Genomic DNA, 17950 nt, shown 5'->3' with positions numbered 1-17950 from the left:
ATTCATGAACAGCAAATTTTGTGGAGCAAGTTTTGCAACGTTGGACCTGTCTGGATCAAAAAAAATGTGCGGTTATCCCACCGAAATCTGGTGCTTTCCCACAGATCTTAACTGTGTTTTCCTGATTCATTTCCGGTGGATCAGCTCCATGTTTCTGATGAAAACACAAAATTTGAGCCTTTGTTCTGTAGTTTCTTCTTACAGGGAGAGACCGTTCTTGATGTTCACAAATAATAATTTAACTATCTATAACAGAGAGTTAATATACAACAATTCTCATATTTAACGGACCACCCCTTTAAGAGACCTTCCTGTACAGACAGTATTCCAGGACATGAATGGTGGTCCTCTGAGTTCTCAATCCCGTATCAGATAAGGATCGTAGCCAGACAGGCTTCTCGTTGCAGCAGCTTGGCCGACATCCACCCTGTATGCGTTGAGTGTAATTCTTGGTTTGGTTTGTGCCAGTTTTGGGGTCACAGTTTGGTATTTCTTGGTACATAAAAGCAGAGAAGGCAAGAAAATACATTTACTTTCCATTTATTATGAAAAACCTCATGGCGAATAAACGACACGAAAATGCAAAATACTCGACTGCGAATATTTTGCATCAAAACTATTCATACCGGCAGTGATGCAAATTTGCGACCGCTTTTCAATAAAAGGTTTGAATAGATTTGAGCAGGCGAGAACCAATACCAGAACCCAGAGCAGCGTCTGGCAGTCTTTCTGAGGTACATTTTTGTATATTAATGTAAGCTGATTTAGTTTCATTTTAGTGAGTGAATTTGCCTCTGGTAAACAGTTACGCAGTGTATATGTCTAGGGCTTTTATTGTGAAGGATAAGAACGGAAGTGGAGTGGATCTGGTCTGCGCTGCCTTTGTCAAGGTTGAAAGGAAGAAAGTTTGCTGTCTTGGTTCGGACCACGGAGCCTCTGTGTTGTTGTACACTATAATGTACATATTGAATATGTCCGTTCCACACAACGTGACGGGTTGATGCCTTTATTCGTGGTCCGAAAGCTCCGAAAAATTTACCTCACTGAGAAAAGAAATTACGCTGCTTTTTCGCCACATAATATTCACATTCTGTTTGAAAGTACTCCTGAAAAAAACATCTATTTGAAAATATATATCGACGTGCGAGTTAATTGCACGAAAAAAAATGTCAGTATTGTTCCAACTTACTAATAAAATATTTGAAGGAACATAATAGCAGGCCTCAAGCACTTTGTGTTCACTACGCCTGAATGGTTTCATATCTGTAGCACTCTTGGTTATTGGGAGAACATCATGCACCTCTGTGTGTTTTAGCCCAATAGACACGCCGTATCAAATGAGTTACATCGTTAATGTGGCTTTTCCCAAAGACATAATGTTACCTGGCACTTAGTAGGTTGAACAATGTCCACTTTTATTTGTAATCTAATACACATTTCCTTTTTCAGTCTTGCTCTAATTTACTGGAAGACCATAAGGTTTCCAGCTTTGGCTTTTCTTGTGAGTTCACCACACCAGTGATGCTAGTTATATGAGCCAGATGAACCTAACAAAAGGGTTTATCTACCAGTCAACAAGTGAAAAAGCTTTCCACATGGATTTTTTCTGAAGGTTCTGTATATACTAAACAGTTCATGAATAATAGATAATGCATTACTTAAACTAGTGTTGCAGAACAACAGCCCATTTGGAAACCTATGATCTAAAAGCGGCACTAATTTGAGCAGTAACAATCAGTATGTCTGCCTTTACTTTTTTGACCTCCGATATGTGTCCTTCTTTTCCAGAGTCCAGAGGAAAAAACGGAGAGTGAGGATGGCACCGATGCCAGCAAATCAGAGATCAGCCTGGTCTACGAAATCGCCCTGAAGAGGAACTTATCTGTCAACTTTGAGGTGAGAAAAACATGACTAATATCGCCATGTGGTGCTATCATTATAAGGATAAGCTCACGCAGAATGTATGAGTAGTCATGATGTACAGTAAGTATTACAAAAACTAAACAACTCATTCAAAAATGTAGGAGTCACACTGATAATATTAAACCTTATTGATAAGGAAACCAAGTTTTGCCTAATTTTCCCGTCAGTGAGGCTTCTAATCTTGAAAAGAGTAAACAACATATGTGCTTGGGAAGTTTTAGATGGCTCACCGCCTTCTGGAAATTCTTCTGGTATCAAGTTCAAAGTGTGTCTGGACTGATTTGCGACATCAGTATGAGTTCTAGTGACATCCCATTGTCTTTGGAGGTGACTCAGCTGATAAGGTGCTGTTCAATGTCGGTCATTCGGTACTGTAAGATTGATTCATTTAGTAGTCAGCCTCGTGTACAAAATCAGACGGGCGTATATTTATCGGACACTTTTTCTAAATCTGTATTTAACATCCAAAGTTCCTCTTTAAATGAACACTTATTTTTTCTGGCTGCAAAAGTTTGATAAAACATTTATATGCACATGAGCCCACTAATAAATCTTTCTTTGTGAAGCAAGGTCTCTGACACAATTTCAACAAAAACAGACTTTTATTATAAGGTTACCAAAAGTTATATCACGGCTGTGTTTAATATTCACACCTAAGACACAGTTTTTTTTATGGCTTTAATAATATCTAGTGCATTATTTTTTGCACAGATGTCTGTAATTCAACATGACATGTGAACCTCTGGGTTTGGACTGGAATACAAAGTTCCACTTTGTGGGCTTGAACAGTGCTCGCATGCACATCATAACCAATATAAGTGTGTAATGATGAACCCAGGAAAGGTGTGAAGGTATTAGGATATTAAATAAGTTGAGTATGAACCCTGCAATTATATTAAAAAAACATCTGTAACATTACCTTTTTCTGTCTGACACCCCCTCGAATCTACCAAAATGCCTTTATTGTCTAACATTATACTTGCTCTGTTTACTGTCTGCCTTTAGGTCCTGCACAGTTTAGAGAATTACAGCATGATTGAATCTAATCAGTCCAAATTAAATAAAAAGATCGTACTTCTATGTTCCTATTATGTAGACATGTTCTAGCTGCATGATACATTGTGGTTTCTAACCACAGGATGTTCTTGAGAGGTAGACAGAGAGAGACTTCTGATGGGAGTCATTAAGGCAATCAATACAGAGCTATTGACATTAAAATACGAGTCCAGCTGCTCAATATCAAGCCTCAATTTCAATGCATTACATAAAAGTGTTTCCAGCTGGAGATTTTCAGACTGAACTAACTGAAATTCAGTAGTTGACCAGCAGTGCTGCTCGTACTCTTGAGTTATTTGTCACACACCTGCAGCTGACTGTGACTGAGCTGTGTTACTCTGACATTTCTCTGACAGGAACGGTAAGCCTAATCAATCTCAATCAATCAGTCATCTGCTGAGCCAAATCTTGACAGCATCTGTGATCAATAAATGACAGCCGTTTACTTTAAATAAGTGTATAGATTTCTTAAATCTTTAGCAAAGGCAGTCATTAATTCGGTGGAGGTGAACAGCTGCAGGAAATTCTAGTGCTTTGCGGGATTTTCCTTCTTTCACGTCAGTACATTCTCAGCCGGTTTAACACCCAGCATGTAGTGACCATTAGAGGAAATGAATCTTAAGCCACCGCTGCATCGGCTTGCTTGTTCAGCCAGAACATATTGTAATTCACAGCTGTGTCAGAGGTTTTTGCAGCGGAGGGTTAGTGACCTTGATAAAGCTGCTTTTCCGCTGCTTTCCTAACCAGCAGAGCCACTATCCCCAACTTTTCTAAATCCGCGAAGAAGTGTAGCGCGTCCTCACATGACCTCCAGGTCTGTTCTCTTTGGCTTTCCCCCGTATCTCAGCTGACTCATCCAATATTCACTCCCTGATCGGCCCTCTCTTCTTCTACTGCACTCTGCAAGGTGCCAAAAACAAGGGAGGCTCAGTTTACTCTGCGTTCCCCCTCCCTTCCTCCGCAGAATCCCTGCCTTCCACCTCTCCTTACCATCACTCCCAAAAATCACACAGAGGGTGGCTGCCTGTCGAGGCGAGGGTGAGAGGAAACGGAGAGACAGGGATGGAAGGAAGGGAGGGAGACTCGTTCTCACACTGTTGACTTTGCGTGCTATTAAGAGTTTACACAACATTGGAAGAATTATCTTGAAAGCTGTCCAATCCTCCCTTTTACACTCCCCCCACCACCCACCCCCATCTTTGTTCGAAAACGCATTTGCTCATCAGAGCATGACACGGCTGTCCTTCCTGGATCTACTATTAATAATTTCAGCCGGTCTAAATCTGGATTGATGTGATTCATTATCTGTCATGTCTTTGTCACTGTCAGCAATTAATGCCGCTTTCATTTTCAGTCCCTCCAAAATTGGAAGCTGACAGCGGCGGTTTTTAAAAGCAGACCACAGCCACATTCCTCCGTACGGTCTCTGCTCTGCTCTCTGTCGGTCTGGAGACTGTTCATTACCGCTGTCTGATGAGCAGTAAATCAGTAACTTCCTTTGTCTTCATTTTTACCATCCATCCATATCGCCGTCAACAGCTATTTGCCTATTATTTTAAGTTGTGATTTATGTGCAGTGTCGACAGCGTTTAGGTTTTGTTCAGCCTTTTCTCTGCATGATTTAAAGTAGAGAGAGACCGTGTTGTCGTTTCATTTCAATAAACCGTTAGTTGATTAGTTTTGTTCCCCATTTCTGCACATCAGTCACGCCACATTTGTTTTCCTGTGCCATGTCAAACTAAACTGTCCGAAGGCCAGGCAGCTCCGAGGCAATTATCCTCTCCCTCTTCCTGGCATAACATACCTTTCTCCCCCCACCTCATCCCCCCTGATGGCTCTCCAGCAGATTCACTTTCATCCTCAATCAGCGCGTTGCATGCATACGCCGTGGCTGGAGACCAAGTGTGAATTACACACGTCTCTATGGGTCTTTTTTTTTTTTTGCCCATTGGGTCCATTACATTATAACTCATTAGACAAAGTTTGGCCTCCTCTCGTACCCTGCCATGTCGCATCCCCTTTTACCGTGTCGTCTTTGATGCGCTGAGAAGAAATGGTACACCCCCAGTCAAACACGCACACGTTACACATTCGTGCATCCTACACAAAACCGTAACGGTCATCTCTCATGTGAACGCCTTTCATTGCAGCCATGTTTTCACATCATCTCATCCCTGCCCTCGCCGGGGCATGAAATTACCCGTGAGTCACCGCTATAGCGAGTGTCTGCTTTCCCTTCCCCTCCGCAACGATGAGGGTCGCCGCCACCCTGAGAGCCAGTTGGCTCATTTAATCCCCCCGTCAGGCAATATCAAACAGATGTCAGCATCAAAGAGGAACCAATCTATAAATCACAGCTTGTGTGTTGGATCGGAGGCTCCCTTTCCAAGGAGGACACAAGAGAAGAGGGTCCGGGCCAAGAACCACCCATCTTACAAGACGCAGCTTCCCTCGGGGCTTGTCCATCCACCGCTCGTCACAAAAGAGCCTTTCTTCCCTCTACCAGTCCCCGCCATTGTCCTACCCTGCTCCCATAGCCTCCTCTTCCAGAGTACCTGAGGTCTCGCATGCACGGATCCACAGACTGCTCAGGGTATTAATGTCTCCATGAGAAGCCGAAGAGAAGGCCTCCCATGTTAGAGAAAAGAAGAGATGAAGCGACAAGAAGAGAGAGAAAAAAAATCAACATTGAATTACCAAGTGTTTCCTGTGTACAACCTGATCCTTGTGATTAGGTGCTAGACGGGTGTGTTTGTGTGTTTGTTTGCATGTATGTGTGTGTGTGGGCGTGCGCGTAAATGAATGGAAGTGCTGAAATCCCATCGGTGTGGCGCAGATCCCGTGTCGTCTGCCAGGAGACTGACTGCAGCTCGTCTGCCGCCATCCCGGGCCAAGAGTGTGTGACATGTGTGCACAGATACACACTTTGTCTCATGCTCTCTGTTTGACGGTACCATATACATATACAGGACTCATTTGATTGTTTTTTTTTTGCTTCCTGTTAGTAACTGCATGTTTCCACTTTAAACAGCACAGGGGAGTCTCATCAGTGCAACACTTGTCCATCCCTTTTTCTGCCGTATACTTGCAAGGTCTTGCAAGAAAATTACCATTTTTTCTAAATAAAAAAGCCACAAATGTTTGAGCAGATGATGTTACAATAGATCACTGAATATAAGGGTGTCATTGGTTTCTTTAATATTAACAAAATATTCCCATTGCCAATTTATAAAACTAGTCCAGTGCCTGTTCAAAGCGCGCCTGTTCGGAACAGGCCAATTGCTTTGCCTCCAATATTGCTGTTGCTCCTGTTCTTGCAGATTTCTCGAGAACCGCTCATCCAAACAGCTTCACACTCGACACTGCACTTCCTTGGGTCCTGAGCAATACACCCGCCAAGTGTGAAGTCGATTGGTTGAACAGTTGTCAAGAAAATTGAAGGACATACAGACAGACAGAGACTCCTTCCATTTTAGGCTATACATTTGTTTAAAGGGACAGTTTGTCACTTTGGAAATATTAGCTTATTTGCTTTCTTACAGAGAGTTAGAGGAGGATGTCGATGCAACACTCACGTCTGTACGGTAAATATGTAGCTGGAGCCAGCAGCCGGTTGGCTTAGCTTAGCTTAGCACAAAAACGGGGGGCAACAGCTAGCCTCTCTCTGTCCAAAGGTAACAAATTTCACCTGCCAGTACCTTTAAAGGTCACTTATTAACGTGTTATATCTCGTTTGTTAAATCTGCATAAAAACCAGCGTGTTAAATCAACAAATTGCCGTTTCACAGGGAGTTATTTGCCAGACTATTTCTAAGCCGGGACCAGTAACTTCCTGGAGTCTCCGCTGGTTATCTGACAAAAAATCACTGACATGTAACAGAGGTTCCTGGCTGGTATCAAAACAGGAAGGTTGCTGTCACATCGTCTTAGCCAACCACATAAGCTGAATAGATACACATGTTCAGAAGAGCCTGTGATGGACAAGGAGACAGAGATTGATTGAGTACAGCTACAGAATTGAGGACAGCTGAAGAGTCCTGCACATCCCATCATTCACTACACCAGCATCCGAGCCTCCCGCCCTGCTGGTCCACAACCAAACACCAATTATATCTACATTATATTAATAGCTATTTTTCTCCAAGTGACATAATCTCATCCGACCAGGGCCAGAGATGTGCACTGTCATCATCAACACCATGGGAAAAAAAAAAAGCTGAGAACTCGGATTCATCCAGTCCCATTGAATGTTGTAACGTACAAGAAGCTGCCATGTTACATTTCCTTTTTCTGGTGATGAGCAAGACCAGAGCAGATCCCCTGGGTGGTGGGAGTGAGTTTGGCTGTTAGCTTGGACAGCTAGTGCTCCAAGGCTGCCCTACAGCACACATCCTTACATACAGTATAGTGAAAGTCAGTGTGCAGGAATGTTGACAGGCTAACGGGTACATTGACAGCAAACACGGGGCCAGTGTCAGCCCTGTTGACACCGATGTCCTGCAGTTAGTTAGGATGAGGAAACCTAAATGGAACCTCCTTTTTTAGCCTGTATTTAATAAAGTTAAAATTAAATTTCACTTAATGTACACTATAAGTTTCTGCAGTAATATACTTGTCTATGTTATGGGCATAGTTTTGTATTTTTATCCAGCTTTATCAGTGTCTTACCTTTCTCTGTTTGGTTTTCATGCACCAGACTTGCGTTGTCATTTTAGTTTGTTAATGGAACAAAGCACAAGTTTCTGTGGGTATGGTTATATAGTAGAGAAGGAAGGAGTACGCACACATTATCCTTTGTTCTCCTCAAGGTCTGGTATTAGTCTGTGTTGATGTGTGAAGTATCCGAGGAATGCTCGAGGTTCCGCTTATCAGTCTAATCTGTTTTATCGGCCGCTGGGTTCAAATTAACTGTTTCTAGATTGCATCTAATTGCTACGATTTGTGTTGTCTGCACCACAAATTGAGCTCAAATAAAGGAGAGCAGGAAAGAGGGGAGGAGAGGGTTTTTTTGAGAAAATCCAAAGAAACATTTACACACAGCAGCTACAGCTAGAGGGAGAGCGAGGGAGAAAGTCAGCGAGCTGTGAAACGAAAAAGGCGTCCACATTAGCCGAACATGTACCGCCGGACTCTGTAAGTGTGTGAAACCTAATTCTTCCTCCAGTGTGTTTTCCTAAATAAGGTTGGGGAGAACCCCACCTGCTACACGCACACATACACACATACACTCTCACACTCGGACTTCACAGGAAGTAGATGTGATTGCAGAAGCATGACCTAACGCCAGCCGGTGTTTGTTTTAGGTCTCCCAGGTGACCAGAGGCTAGAGGAAGGAAACTGAGCCCTCATCACTAGAGACTGTCATCTAGGAACACGTTCCTCTTCATATGTGTGTGTGTGTGTGTTTTGTATATGTAACACGCGCTCATATGGGTGGGTAGCACTGTGACCATCGAGAACAGATGTTTTGGACCACCTGGTGTAGCTGCTTGCAGAGTGCGCTGCACACACTCCCTCACACATATCATCCATGACAAAAAAGACCCACATTCATTCCGTTTTTTTTCTGTCTTTTGTACTTTAATCCGTTTTTCCATAGAACATTTTAGTATAAGACAAACTTATCTGGAAGTTTCATTTACATACTCGTGTCCAACCTGTTTCTCCTCTATCCAGGTGTTGAAGGAGAGCGGCCCCCCGCACATGAAAAGCTTCCTGACCCGCGTCAGCGTCGGGGAGTTCTCCTCCGAGGGCGAGGGCAATAGCAAGAAGCTGTCCAAGAAGCGCGCCGCTCTGTCCATCCTGCAGGACCTGAAGAAGCTGCCCTTTATCCCCATTGTGGAGAAACCCAAGACGCACTACAAGAAACGTACCAAGACCATCCTCAAGGTACTGCAGCTGGGCCGGGCTGGGCCGGGAGAAGCTGGGGCTTCGCCGCACATGACACGCTGTGATTTTTATCTTGTGAGTTCATCCTGTGAATTCAAATTCAAAAAATGTTTGAAAATTTTTTGATACACCCAAGGCATCTGTGTTTTTTTTTTTTTTTTTTGCAAGGTACAGTCAACACTGAAGTGTAGCTACTGGTCAGTCATAAAACATTTTAGCGTGGCAGAATTATTCGTTGTCACTATTTCAATTACACGACTGCAAAATGGGTGAAAGTTTCCTACTAATTTCCTGTCTTACTCTACTTGTCTCTATATCTTTTGCATCTATCCATTGCAGACGAGTGTGATCTAATTTCCGTTCACTCATATACTGTTGTGTATTACATAAGAATACCCACCTACTGAACTATCGGTTAAGCTCTGTAGACTGCAGATGATTATGATAACGAATGTGATGACTGGAATTGATCGTCGTGTGTCTCCTCTTTTCCCCCCAGACTGGACCAGACTATGGCCAGGGCATGAACCCGATCAGCCGTCTGGCCCAGATCCAGCAGGCCAAGAAGGAGAAGGAACCAGAGTACCTGCTGCTCTCTGAAAGGGGGATGCCCCGACGTCGGGAGTTCATCATGCAGGTAAATGAGGGTTTTGTTTCATATTCTCTTTGTTTTCTCACGTCTGTCACATTTCTTATTATGTGTATGCTGCTATAAGAAGCGGGTCGGGGTCCCGCTTCGCGTCGGGGTCTCTCATCGCCCTGAAGGAGTTTCTTTCACAACAATGATCCACTTGCTGTACATTATCCCGCTTATTACATGGCTACTTACTTAAGAAATCAATAATTTGACACAAAATCGGTCCGCCAGAGTCCAACATCAGGACTGCGCCCATAGCTATGGTCTGTTAGACATAGCAACGGTCTGCTATAAAGAAATAACAGACCGCAGAACGCCATGATTGACCAATCAGAATCGTGTATTCAACAAAGCCGTGTAATAACGAAATAGCGGCTAAAATCGTTTATTTCTTGTCTCCTCAGTTTGGATTAGAGTGGGTATGTTGGCTCAAAAGGTTTGTGCTTTGTCTTGTAGTGGCGCTTCACATTGCCACTTTTAATAAACGCCACAGTCTCTGAACATATAAGAGATACTGGTTTTGAACTACCTGTGGGAAGAATGAACATGTAAGTCTGTCCAATCTTGATTTAAAGCTCAGTTTCTGCCGTCTACCTTTCTCCTTTTAGAGCATGCCATGTGAAATTACTTTTCTCTGACTCACTTATATCTCAGACTCTTGTCTCGTCTCTCCCCTTGACTGAGTAGCATCACATGGGATGATATACAAAGCGTGAAATTGGTCTGTGAGTTCCCTGGGCCGCTATACCAGTGCCGTAAAGGCTAGAAAAGCTGTGCAGGTTAAAATAGAAACACTCAAATTTGAATAATTCTCAATAATTTATTGGGTATAAGTCCAGCTCCGAACAGGACGCCGTCTAGGTCTGGGTCCGCACCACGGTCCGCCTATTAGTGACCTCTGCCCTGCAGGAATTAAGGCAGTCTAAATTAAGTGGGGATGAGAGGAAAAAGGGTGAATGCATGGGGGATATGTATGCACAAGAAGAACAAGAGCTTAACTATCACCTGCTGAATTTTACTCCCAACACTGCATCTACACAGGAGGTGTAGCGTCAGCAGAGCAACAGCAGCTTCAGTGCTCTGTCTCTGTCTACACAGGATGCATTCAGGCACAGTATTGAGTGTAGGTCACCATTGTTTCAGAGCCCAATATGCAGTAAACTGTAGTTAAATGCGTAAAATGGAAGAATGAAGCATGAAAGAAAAATATGCTTCAGGTCACGTTTTTGCGAGTATAATGGCTGGATCGATTCAAATAGAGGCGTATCCGTTCTGCCTGACGGCGTTTCCTGTGTAAAAAAGCTTTAATGGATGAATCAAAGGATGGGTTTATGAGTTGGTGGAGGAGGAAAATGCTTGAGAAGATGCTCTGTAAACTTGTTGTGGACGGTCCTGAATCAAAGAGGCAGGTACACACTAACTGTATTTATCAAAAGGGGAAACACAGCGGCCAGTGGCAGAACAAGAATAAACCCTCTCTGTCGGGCCAAAGGCAGCCAGCAGCAGCATTATATAACCTTTTTACACTAGAACACAAGTTTCTTGGTTCCCTCTCTTGGGACTACAATCTGGTTTCCTATTTCTGTCATGCGTTTAGTCAGCCTTTCACCCTTCTTCCATTTCTGATGTCCTGAGAGAAAAAAACTATTTAATTTCTGGACTGAATTTTGTTTCAGCATTGGTTTCAACATAAAAATCTAACAGCAGCCACTGAGACCTCGGTGTCATTTGAATATTAATTCCATTAAAGGATGAAAAGAAATGTTGAGATAAAGTGCAATAATAATACTTAAAGTCCAAGCAGCACATATCTTAAAATTAAATTGTTTCCACTTGTGTTATTCCAGTATGTAAAGCCACCAAAGTTGGTAGTACAGTTGTGTCCTGCTTGTCTTTGCACCACATCATATGAAAGCTTGACAAGTGACTTCTAGTTGTGGTACCGTTTTGCATGTAATGATGTATAATTGAATTGGAATCTACTGGATCTCACGGGTACTTCCCATCACTCCCCTGTTTTCTACTATTTCCTTGTTCCTCTCTCACCCTCTCTGTCTCTCATCCTCCCCGTTCCCTCTTGAAATGTTCAGTTTGATGTTCATTATTTTTATAGCATGCATAGCTCAGGATAGATAGAACATCCATCTATTTTTTTTTACAGCCTTGTTTTCCTCAGTTGAGCGGACAACTGTGTTATATATACTATGTTGTTAATAAAGAAAGCACACAGGCTGTCTTCTGTTCTACAGAGAGATATTGTAGCGTGTGTAGTAAGGAGACAGACAGCAGGCTATTTATTAACAGAATAAAATTTCATGGACTTGCTGCAGCAACAACCTTTAGCCCTTAACAAAGTTATGGGTGATTTGCTGTTTATCACTAATCCAGTAAACAGAGCAGGGAGAAGGAATCTCATAAGTATCCCTACTCAGAATTGCTTAAACTATTTGAGGCCATGTATAAAAGAAGCCACATCTTTACTAGATAACAGGAAAACAGCAGCTGTGTCTGCAAGTTCTGAACACCTGCCAGGTAGTTAAATGTGGTTAATTGCCTGTCTCTATTTTATCTCTATACCGTTTACAGACTCGCAAGTGAAAGCCACCTTATTGCTCCATAGTCTCTCTAAGTACAAGGGGTGGGAGTGACCAGAGACCCCACGATACAATATTATCACGATACTGAACTCACAATACCATCTCATTGCGATTCTAAACATTTTGCGGTATGCTGAGTATTGCGGAAAGATATAATGCGATTTATTACCTTTTTTTTTAACTGCAAATTATGCAGTTAACACCTTTTTATCTCATACGATACCGTTTATTAAAGTTTTAATTCACATACTGTATGTTGAGGTCAGTGGACGAGGGACCCATTTGCAAATGCCAGTTTTTCCCCGCTAAAATTTTGCATAATTTTGGAGTGTTATTTAGCGTTTTTCCCGACAACATGACATGGTTGGTATCGATTCCTTTGGTTTTCTAGTTTCATATGATACTAGTATCTTCACTATAGCTTTAAGACTGAGCCCGCTACAACCTCTGAAAGACAGAAAAGCGCCCGGGCCCGCCAGCGGGCGTTTGATTGTTAAGACGTTAATAGTTTATATAATAAAAGATTGATACTTGACGTCTGTGTATCGACACATATTGCCACGCATAATATCGCAACACAATGCTGTACCATTGCCCCCCCCCCTCCCACCCCTCCCACCCCTGCTAAGTGCACTCACATGCAAAGTAACACAATTAAGAAAAAATCCTGAAAAAAAATCCTACATACTTTAATGATCATTCAAAAAGAAATTTGAACTTGTAATTTAGTTTTTCTATTTAATTTGATTTCATTCATGAATTCATTCATTCATTCATTCATTCATTTAATGAACTGTTCCCCAGCTTACTGTGAACAATGTTACTGCTTCAGGGAAATGTAGGCACTCGCAGTAATTTTATCGAATTGGTAAATCAGGATCTCAAGATTATGGATAAACTGTTGTCTTTGTCGGCAGAGATGCCAAGGGAAAACACTGAGTTGCGGTACAAATGTTTACTCTGCTAGGCAGTCACTTTGGTTTCTTTCTTTGATTGTTGTTTCTACAGTCTGTGTGTGTATCTACAACCCCAGTCAGCAGTCTGTTTCGCGTACGAGAGAAAAACAACTAGCGAAGCTGGCGTGGTCCGTTTTTAATTTATGCACAACATTTTAACTGCGGCCCCCTTTGTCTCGCTCTTCCTGTTCGTCTTTCTGTGTCCGTCTCTCTCAGTCAAACTCTCGCTCTTTGTCTCTACTTTTCCGTAATCCTTCTCTTTCATAAGAAGAACAGAGCTTCTCTTAGCGTCAGGCAGTAATTCAGCCTCAAACCTATTCTCCATGCCTCTTTGATACACACATTAGGCCCTGCGAGTGTGTGCGTGTTCCCTTTTGTGCAGTCCACTCACTCTTCTAAAATTTCCACATTGTTTCCTTTTTGGTAAGGGCTCAAATGAGTCTCTGTTTTCGCATCTTTTTTTCTGAACCCATCACTAGTTACAGAAAAAGGCTCCAGCTTGTGTCAGATGAGCGGGTGATCATCTTTTTTAGAATTTGATAAAAGACCTTTTGTGTTTATTTTAGCAATTTGGTAATTTATTGAGGTTTTCCCTCTTCATTGTATGTCGCGTCCTGCTTGATGCATTCAGACGAGCACTTAGTGAGCATGTCAGACCACTTTGAGTAAGTGCACCGAGGCCTGGCTGTTCACAGGCTTTGGCTCCCACAATGTTATTTGTACAGTGTAATTGTCTGTTTGCATAACATAACGACGTCTGATATTCTCTTGGAAATTTCTCTGCTTACATTCTGCATAGACAGATTTAATGTTTTGGGATCACTGAAAAACAAACACTTCACTCGGAGCATTTTTGTGTGCTGTAAAATGGCACGGCTGACTCGGCCCAGTGTGAGCGGAGCGAAGTGTTCTGGCCTGGAAGTGAATGAAACAGTGACAGGAAGAGGAAAGTCATGAGAAAAGCACATTTAGTATCATTCAGTGATTCATTATTACAGGATGCATTTGCACATATTCAACTGTGAATCTGAAAACATTGTCATTCTGGATGTTTTTATCTCATGTGCGTGTACCTGTGTGTGTGTCTGTGCAGGTGAAGGTGAATAACGAGGTTGCCACGGGAACAGGACCCAACAAGAAGGTGGCCAAGCGGAACGCAGCCGAGGCGATGCTCCTGCAGCTGGGATACAAGGCCTCCACAGTCCCTCAGAACCCCACCGAGGTACTTTACTTCTCTCGCTCACACCAGCTTGTATATTTGATAGTCAGTTTGTATACATGTGTCCCCCTCTGTTCATTCATTTTACTGCCTGATTACAGTAAGTGTAGATAGTTTCTCACAAGTTTTAAACAACGTGTACAGTATGTACAATATGCTGTCGGTGCTCTACTGAGGGAAAAGAAGCTTAAAGGGATAGTTTGGTGTCTGGAAGTGGGATTGAATGAGATACTTCATCCATTGTCAGTGTATTACCTAGAGTAGATGACGGTCAGCACGCCCCCACTTTGGAGAAGCAGACAGAAGTCACCGCACAGAACCAAAGCAATGTACTGCTGTGGACGGGGCCGGAAGCAAAATGTATTTTAGCCACCTAAATGAAAGGCCCACCTTAAAAAAATATAGTTTCCCTCCGTGTGTACAGTCTGTAGTTCGAACAACAGCCCTAGAACCGGCAAAAGTCTGTGCCTCATCCGGTGAACTTTTGCTGCCAAATGAGCGGGGAGCTCTGCGTGCTGGCAACATGGAGGGAAGTTAAACCTGTGTTCATTTGCATATACTATGTTATTATGATATAAAGCTGGTTGGAAATCGGCAGTGTCCCTTTAACAATTGTAAGTTACATGAAAGGAAACATTAAAATGTTATGAAAAGCATTAAAAAATGTATTTAACCAGAAAAACTCCACTCATAGACATTATCGATTTATCCGTCAATATTGTTTTCGATTAACCGGTTAGTGTAAAATGTCGGTAAAACTATGTAATTCTAGGTAATATAATTCCACAAATGCAGAAACACACACACACACACACACTGATATATATATATAGGATGTCTTGTCATTGCTATTCTAGCCACGCTAGCAGCAGGCCTGCAGGGATAGGGATGTTTGTTGGTGGATAAAGCCGAGCATACATGATCAGCTGTGAAGCGCTCTGCACTGGCTGTGTCAATGTTTTCCTATGGGGAGAGCGGTGCCGCCCGACGAGGGGGAAGCGCTACCCTTGATGTGCCACCGAGCAAAGTTCAAATCATTTCAACTTTGACCTCGGTTGCTGCTGACCTTTTTAAAGCACAACCAATGAGATAACGGCTGCAACGGTTGTTATTGCCTAAAAACGGTGAATGTTGTTCCTTGCCCACTTTTCGATGACTCGTTTATACCTGTACTGCGCTTTGCCTCTGCAAGGCTCTGCGTCCCACCTCAGAGTACATTTCTTATCACGTGATGGCAACATAACTGTGCATGTACGCTGATGGATTACATAAACCGCTTCTATTTCGTCTTCACGCTATCTCATCTGCACTGTGCAGAATTCCAGAAATCCTGACGCTTCAGTCGATTCCCAGATTCATCACGAGTTCCCAGCGCGGCTGACATGGTCAACCTATTATGTAATCTGCTCAGCTCCCCTGAACCGAATGTGTTTTGCAAGCAACCATTGATCACCATCATCTTTATTCACCTCGTTGGTTTTCAAGCTCAAGGGAGCAGATTAAGATAGCGATGGTGTTACATAACCCGGCTCTCTGTACATATTCAGCGCTCCCCAGACAGCTCATTAGTTAGATATAGTACTGTATGTACCGCTGAATATATCTTATTCAGACAGCCACAGCATACCGTACCGAAAGGATGACACTTGCTCTTATCAAGATGTCTGTGAACTCGTTTTCTCCAAAGGAACCACAACCCCGTGCAGTTCGCCTTCATCCTCATGCTAAACAGTCAACTCTTTTTTTCAGTTTGGTCTTTGATGTAGTTACCTCTGACAAATTTTCTAAAGCTTCAGCATATCAGTCTCTGAAAGTGTCGAACCCTCTGCACGCTGCCTCAGTTGCATGTGTCGACAAGGAAATGTCAAACGTTGCACACAAGTTATTGAATTTCTGTTTGCATCATTGCGTGGTTTATGTGTTAGCCCTAGAAACTACCATGTTTTGATGTCTAAGGTTTCAGATAAACGAGAGGCTGCTGCACTGGAAATAAGCAAGTCTCACTGTTTTAATCTAATTCCTGGCAAGAGGTGAGACCTTTCTGGTTACACTCAAGGCAGGATATTTAGACAGAATGGAGTTAGTGGCTGTGCATTGGCCTGACAACTCTGAAAACATCTCTATAAGAGCTAGTTGGACGGCCTACTTCTCATTAGATCCTCAGACAACCCCGAGCTCCATGGAGTGATTTGCCAAGCGCCTGTTTTGCAGGAAAGCTTGTCTCTCTTTAGATCTCTCTCTTTCCGTCCTCCCCTTCTTTTGGGAGCTGTGTTGCACTACATTCCCACCGTGGGATTGTGGGTGATCTGTGCAAAAGTGTGAAGAGACTTGATGAGGGAGGGTATTAAAGGGGGGGGATGCATTTGTTTACAGCCGTGTCATCTCCTCAGCTGTCACACACATCAGAAATTTTCTGTTTCACACACGTGTGTTTGTGGCTGTGTGTGTTTGTGCAGGCAGACGCGCATACCACAGCAGAAGTAGCACATTGAATAGGAGGCTTTTTCAGCTTCTAAACACTGACAACCCCCCTAATTAAGTAGCTGGCCTAGACAGACACTAGGCTCCTTAAGCATCCCCTCCTGTGAGCGCTCGTCTCTTTGTGGTCCAAACAGTAGGAAGGAACTCGTCTGACATGCGTGAAGAAGCTGTCTGTTCAAGAATCTACATCTCTCTTACCTCCCCCCTTTCTCTCCTCCTTCTCTCCGCATCACTACAGATGGACAACAAAGGCTGGAACGGACAAAAGGCGTCATTTACCGAAGCGACGAGTAACAGTGAGTATCCGCACGTCTCCCTGCGTCTCTATCCACTTCCTTCTCTTCCTCCTCTCCGGCTCTCCATCGCTCCCTCCATCCCGCAGGTGGTTTTAGCCGCCGTGACGGCCCGGCGTTTAATCTCTGTGACTGGTCAATGGGCTTCTGACTGTCAGCTTAATCGGCCGTGCGTCCTCGTGGGGAGCCTGCGAATTCAGGCTCATTCACGCAGGCTTACAGGGCCGGCACACTGAGGCCCACCGGGGAGTCCCCCCACTGCCTTCCTGTGCATAAAAAAAAAACCTAGCCTTTCACTCAGGATTAACACACAAGCACTCTGGAGCACAGATGCACACACACACATACCCATAATCCTACACACAAAACGGTGAGGCAGGATATATGATGATATGATATGAGGATATATATGAAGCAAGATATATCTTACTTAGCTGTGTGTCTCTGCCACATACCAGCTGTAGACAAAATAAGATAAAGACCTCATGAAAAAGCACTGGAACTCTATAGCAACTTGAATAATGATACAAGGGAAACTCATATTAACCTATTACTGATATAGAATAAAGTACATTATATAGTACTTTACACTGTATATCATTTCCCTTTTAATTAGCTTGTGACTGTTCATCTTTGTTGATGCAGTTTTTGCAGTTCTTGGCACATGGTGTCAAGTTAAGAGTCAGCTCTCTTCAACTTATAAAATCATTTAAGTTTGTGTGTCCCTGCAGTTCGAGTACAGGTACCCAGGTACAGCCTTCTAGATCCAGCATCTCTGGAAGTTTTTAGTCGGTCAGTTGGTGCACCACTTAAATATCTTGTCAACTATTGTTTGGAATGCCATTGAATTTTTGTACGGACATTCATGGTCCCCAGAGTCCTGAGGAACATTTTTGGGG

General features: G+C 43.0%; 1 protein-coding gene across 6 annotated transcripts in view; it reads left to right on the top strand.

Moving 5' to 3' along the window:
• Positions 1 to 17950, top strand: part of stau2 (staufen double-stranded RNA binding protein 2) — a 100535-nt gene that overhangs the window by 30791 nt on the left and 51794 nt on the right. For 5 of the 6 annotated variants that reach the window (XM_037756721.1, XM_037756722.1, XM_037756724.1 and 2 more), the window contains exons 7-11: positions 1789 to 1896; positions 8656 to 8943; positions 9368 to 9505; positions 14152 to 14280; positions 16997 to 17054. In XM_037756721.1, the coding sequence (XP_037612649.1) occupies positions 1789 to 1896; positions 8656 to 8943; positions 9368 to 9505; positions 14152 to 14280; positions 16997 to 17054 (721 nt within the window). The remainder of the gene's footprint in view (positions 1 to 1788; positions 1897 to 8655; positions 8944 to 9367; positions 9506 to 14151; positions 14281 to 16996; positions 17055 to 17950) is intronic. The other variant, XM_037756725.1, reaches the window with a different exon arrangement.

Source organism: Sebastes umbrosus, chromosome 21 (assembly GCF_015220745.1).
Source record: "Sebastes umbrosus isolate fSebUmb1 chromosome 21, fSebUmb1.pri, whole genome shotgun sequence".
NCBI lineage: Eukaryota > Metazoa > Chordata > Actinopteri > Perciformes > Sebastidae > Sebastes > Sebastes umbrosus.
The sequence above is the reverse complement of the archived record's forward strand: the minus strand, read 5'-3'. Positions and strand labels throughout refer to the sequence as shown.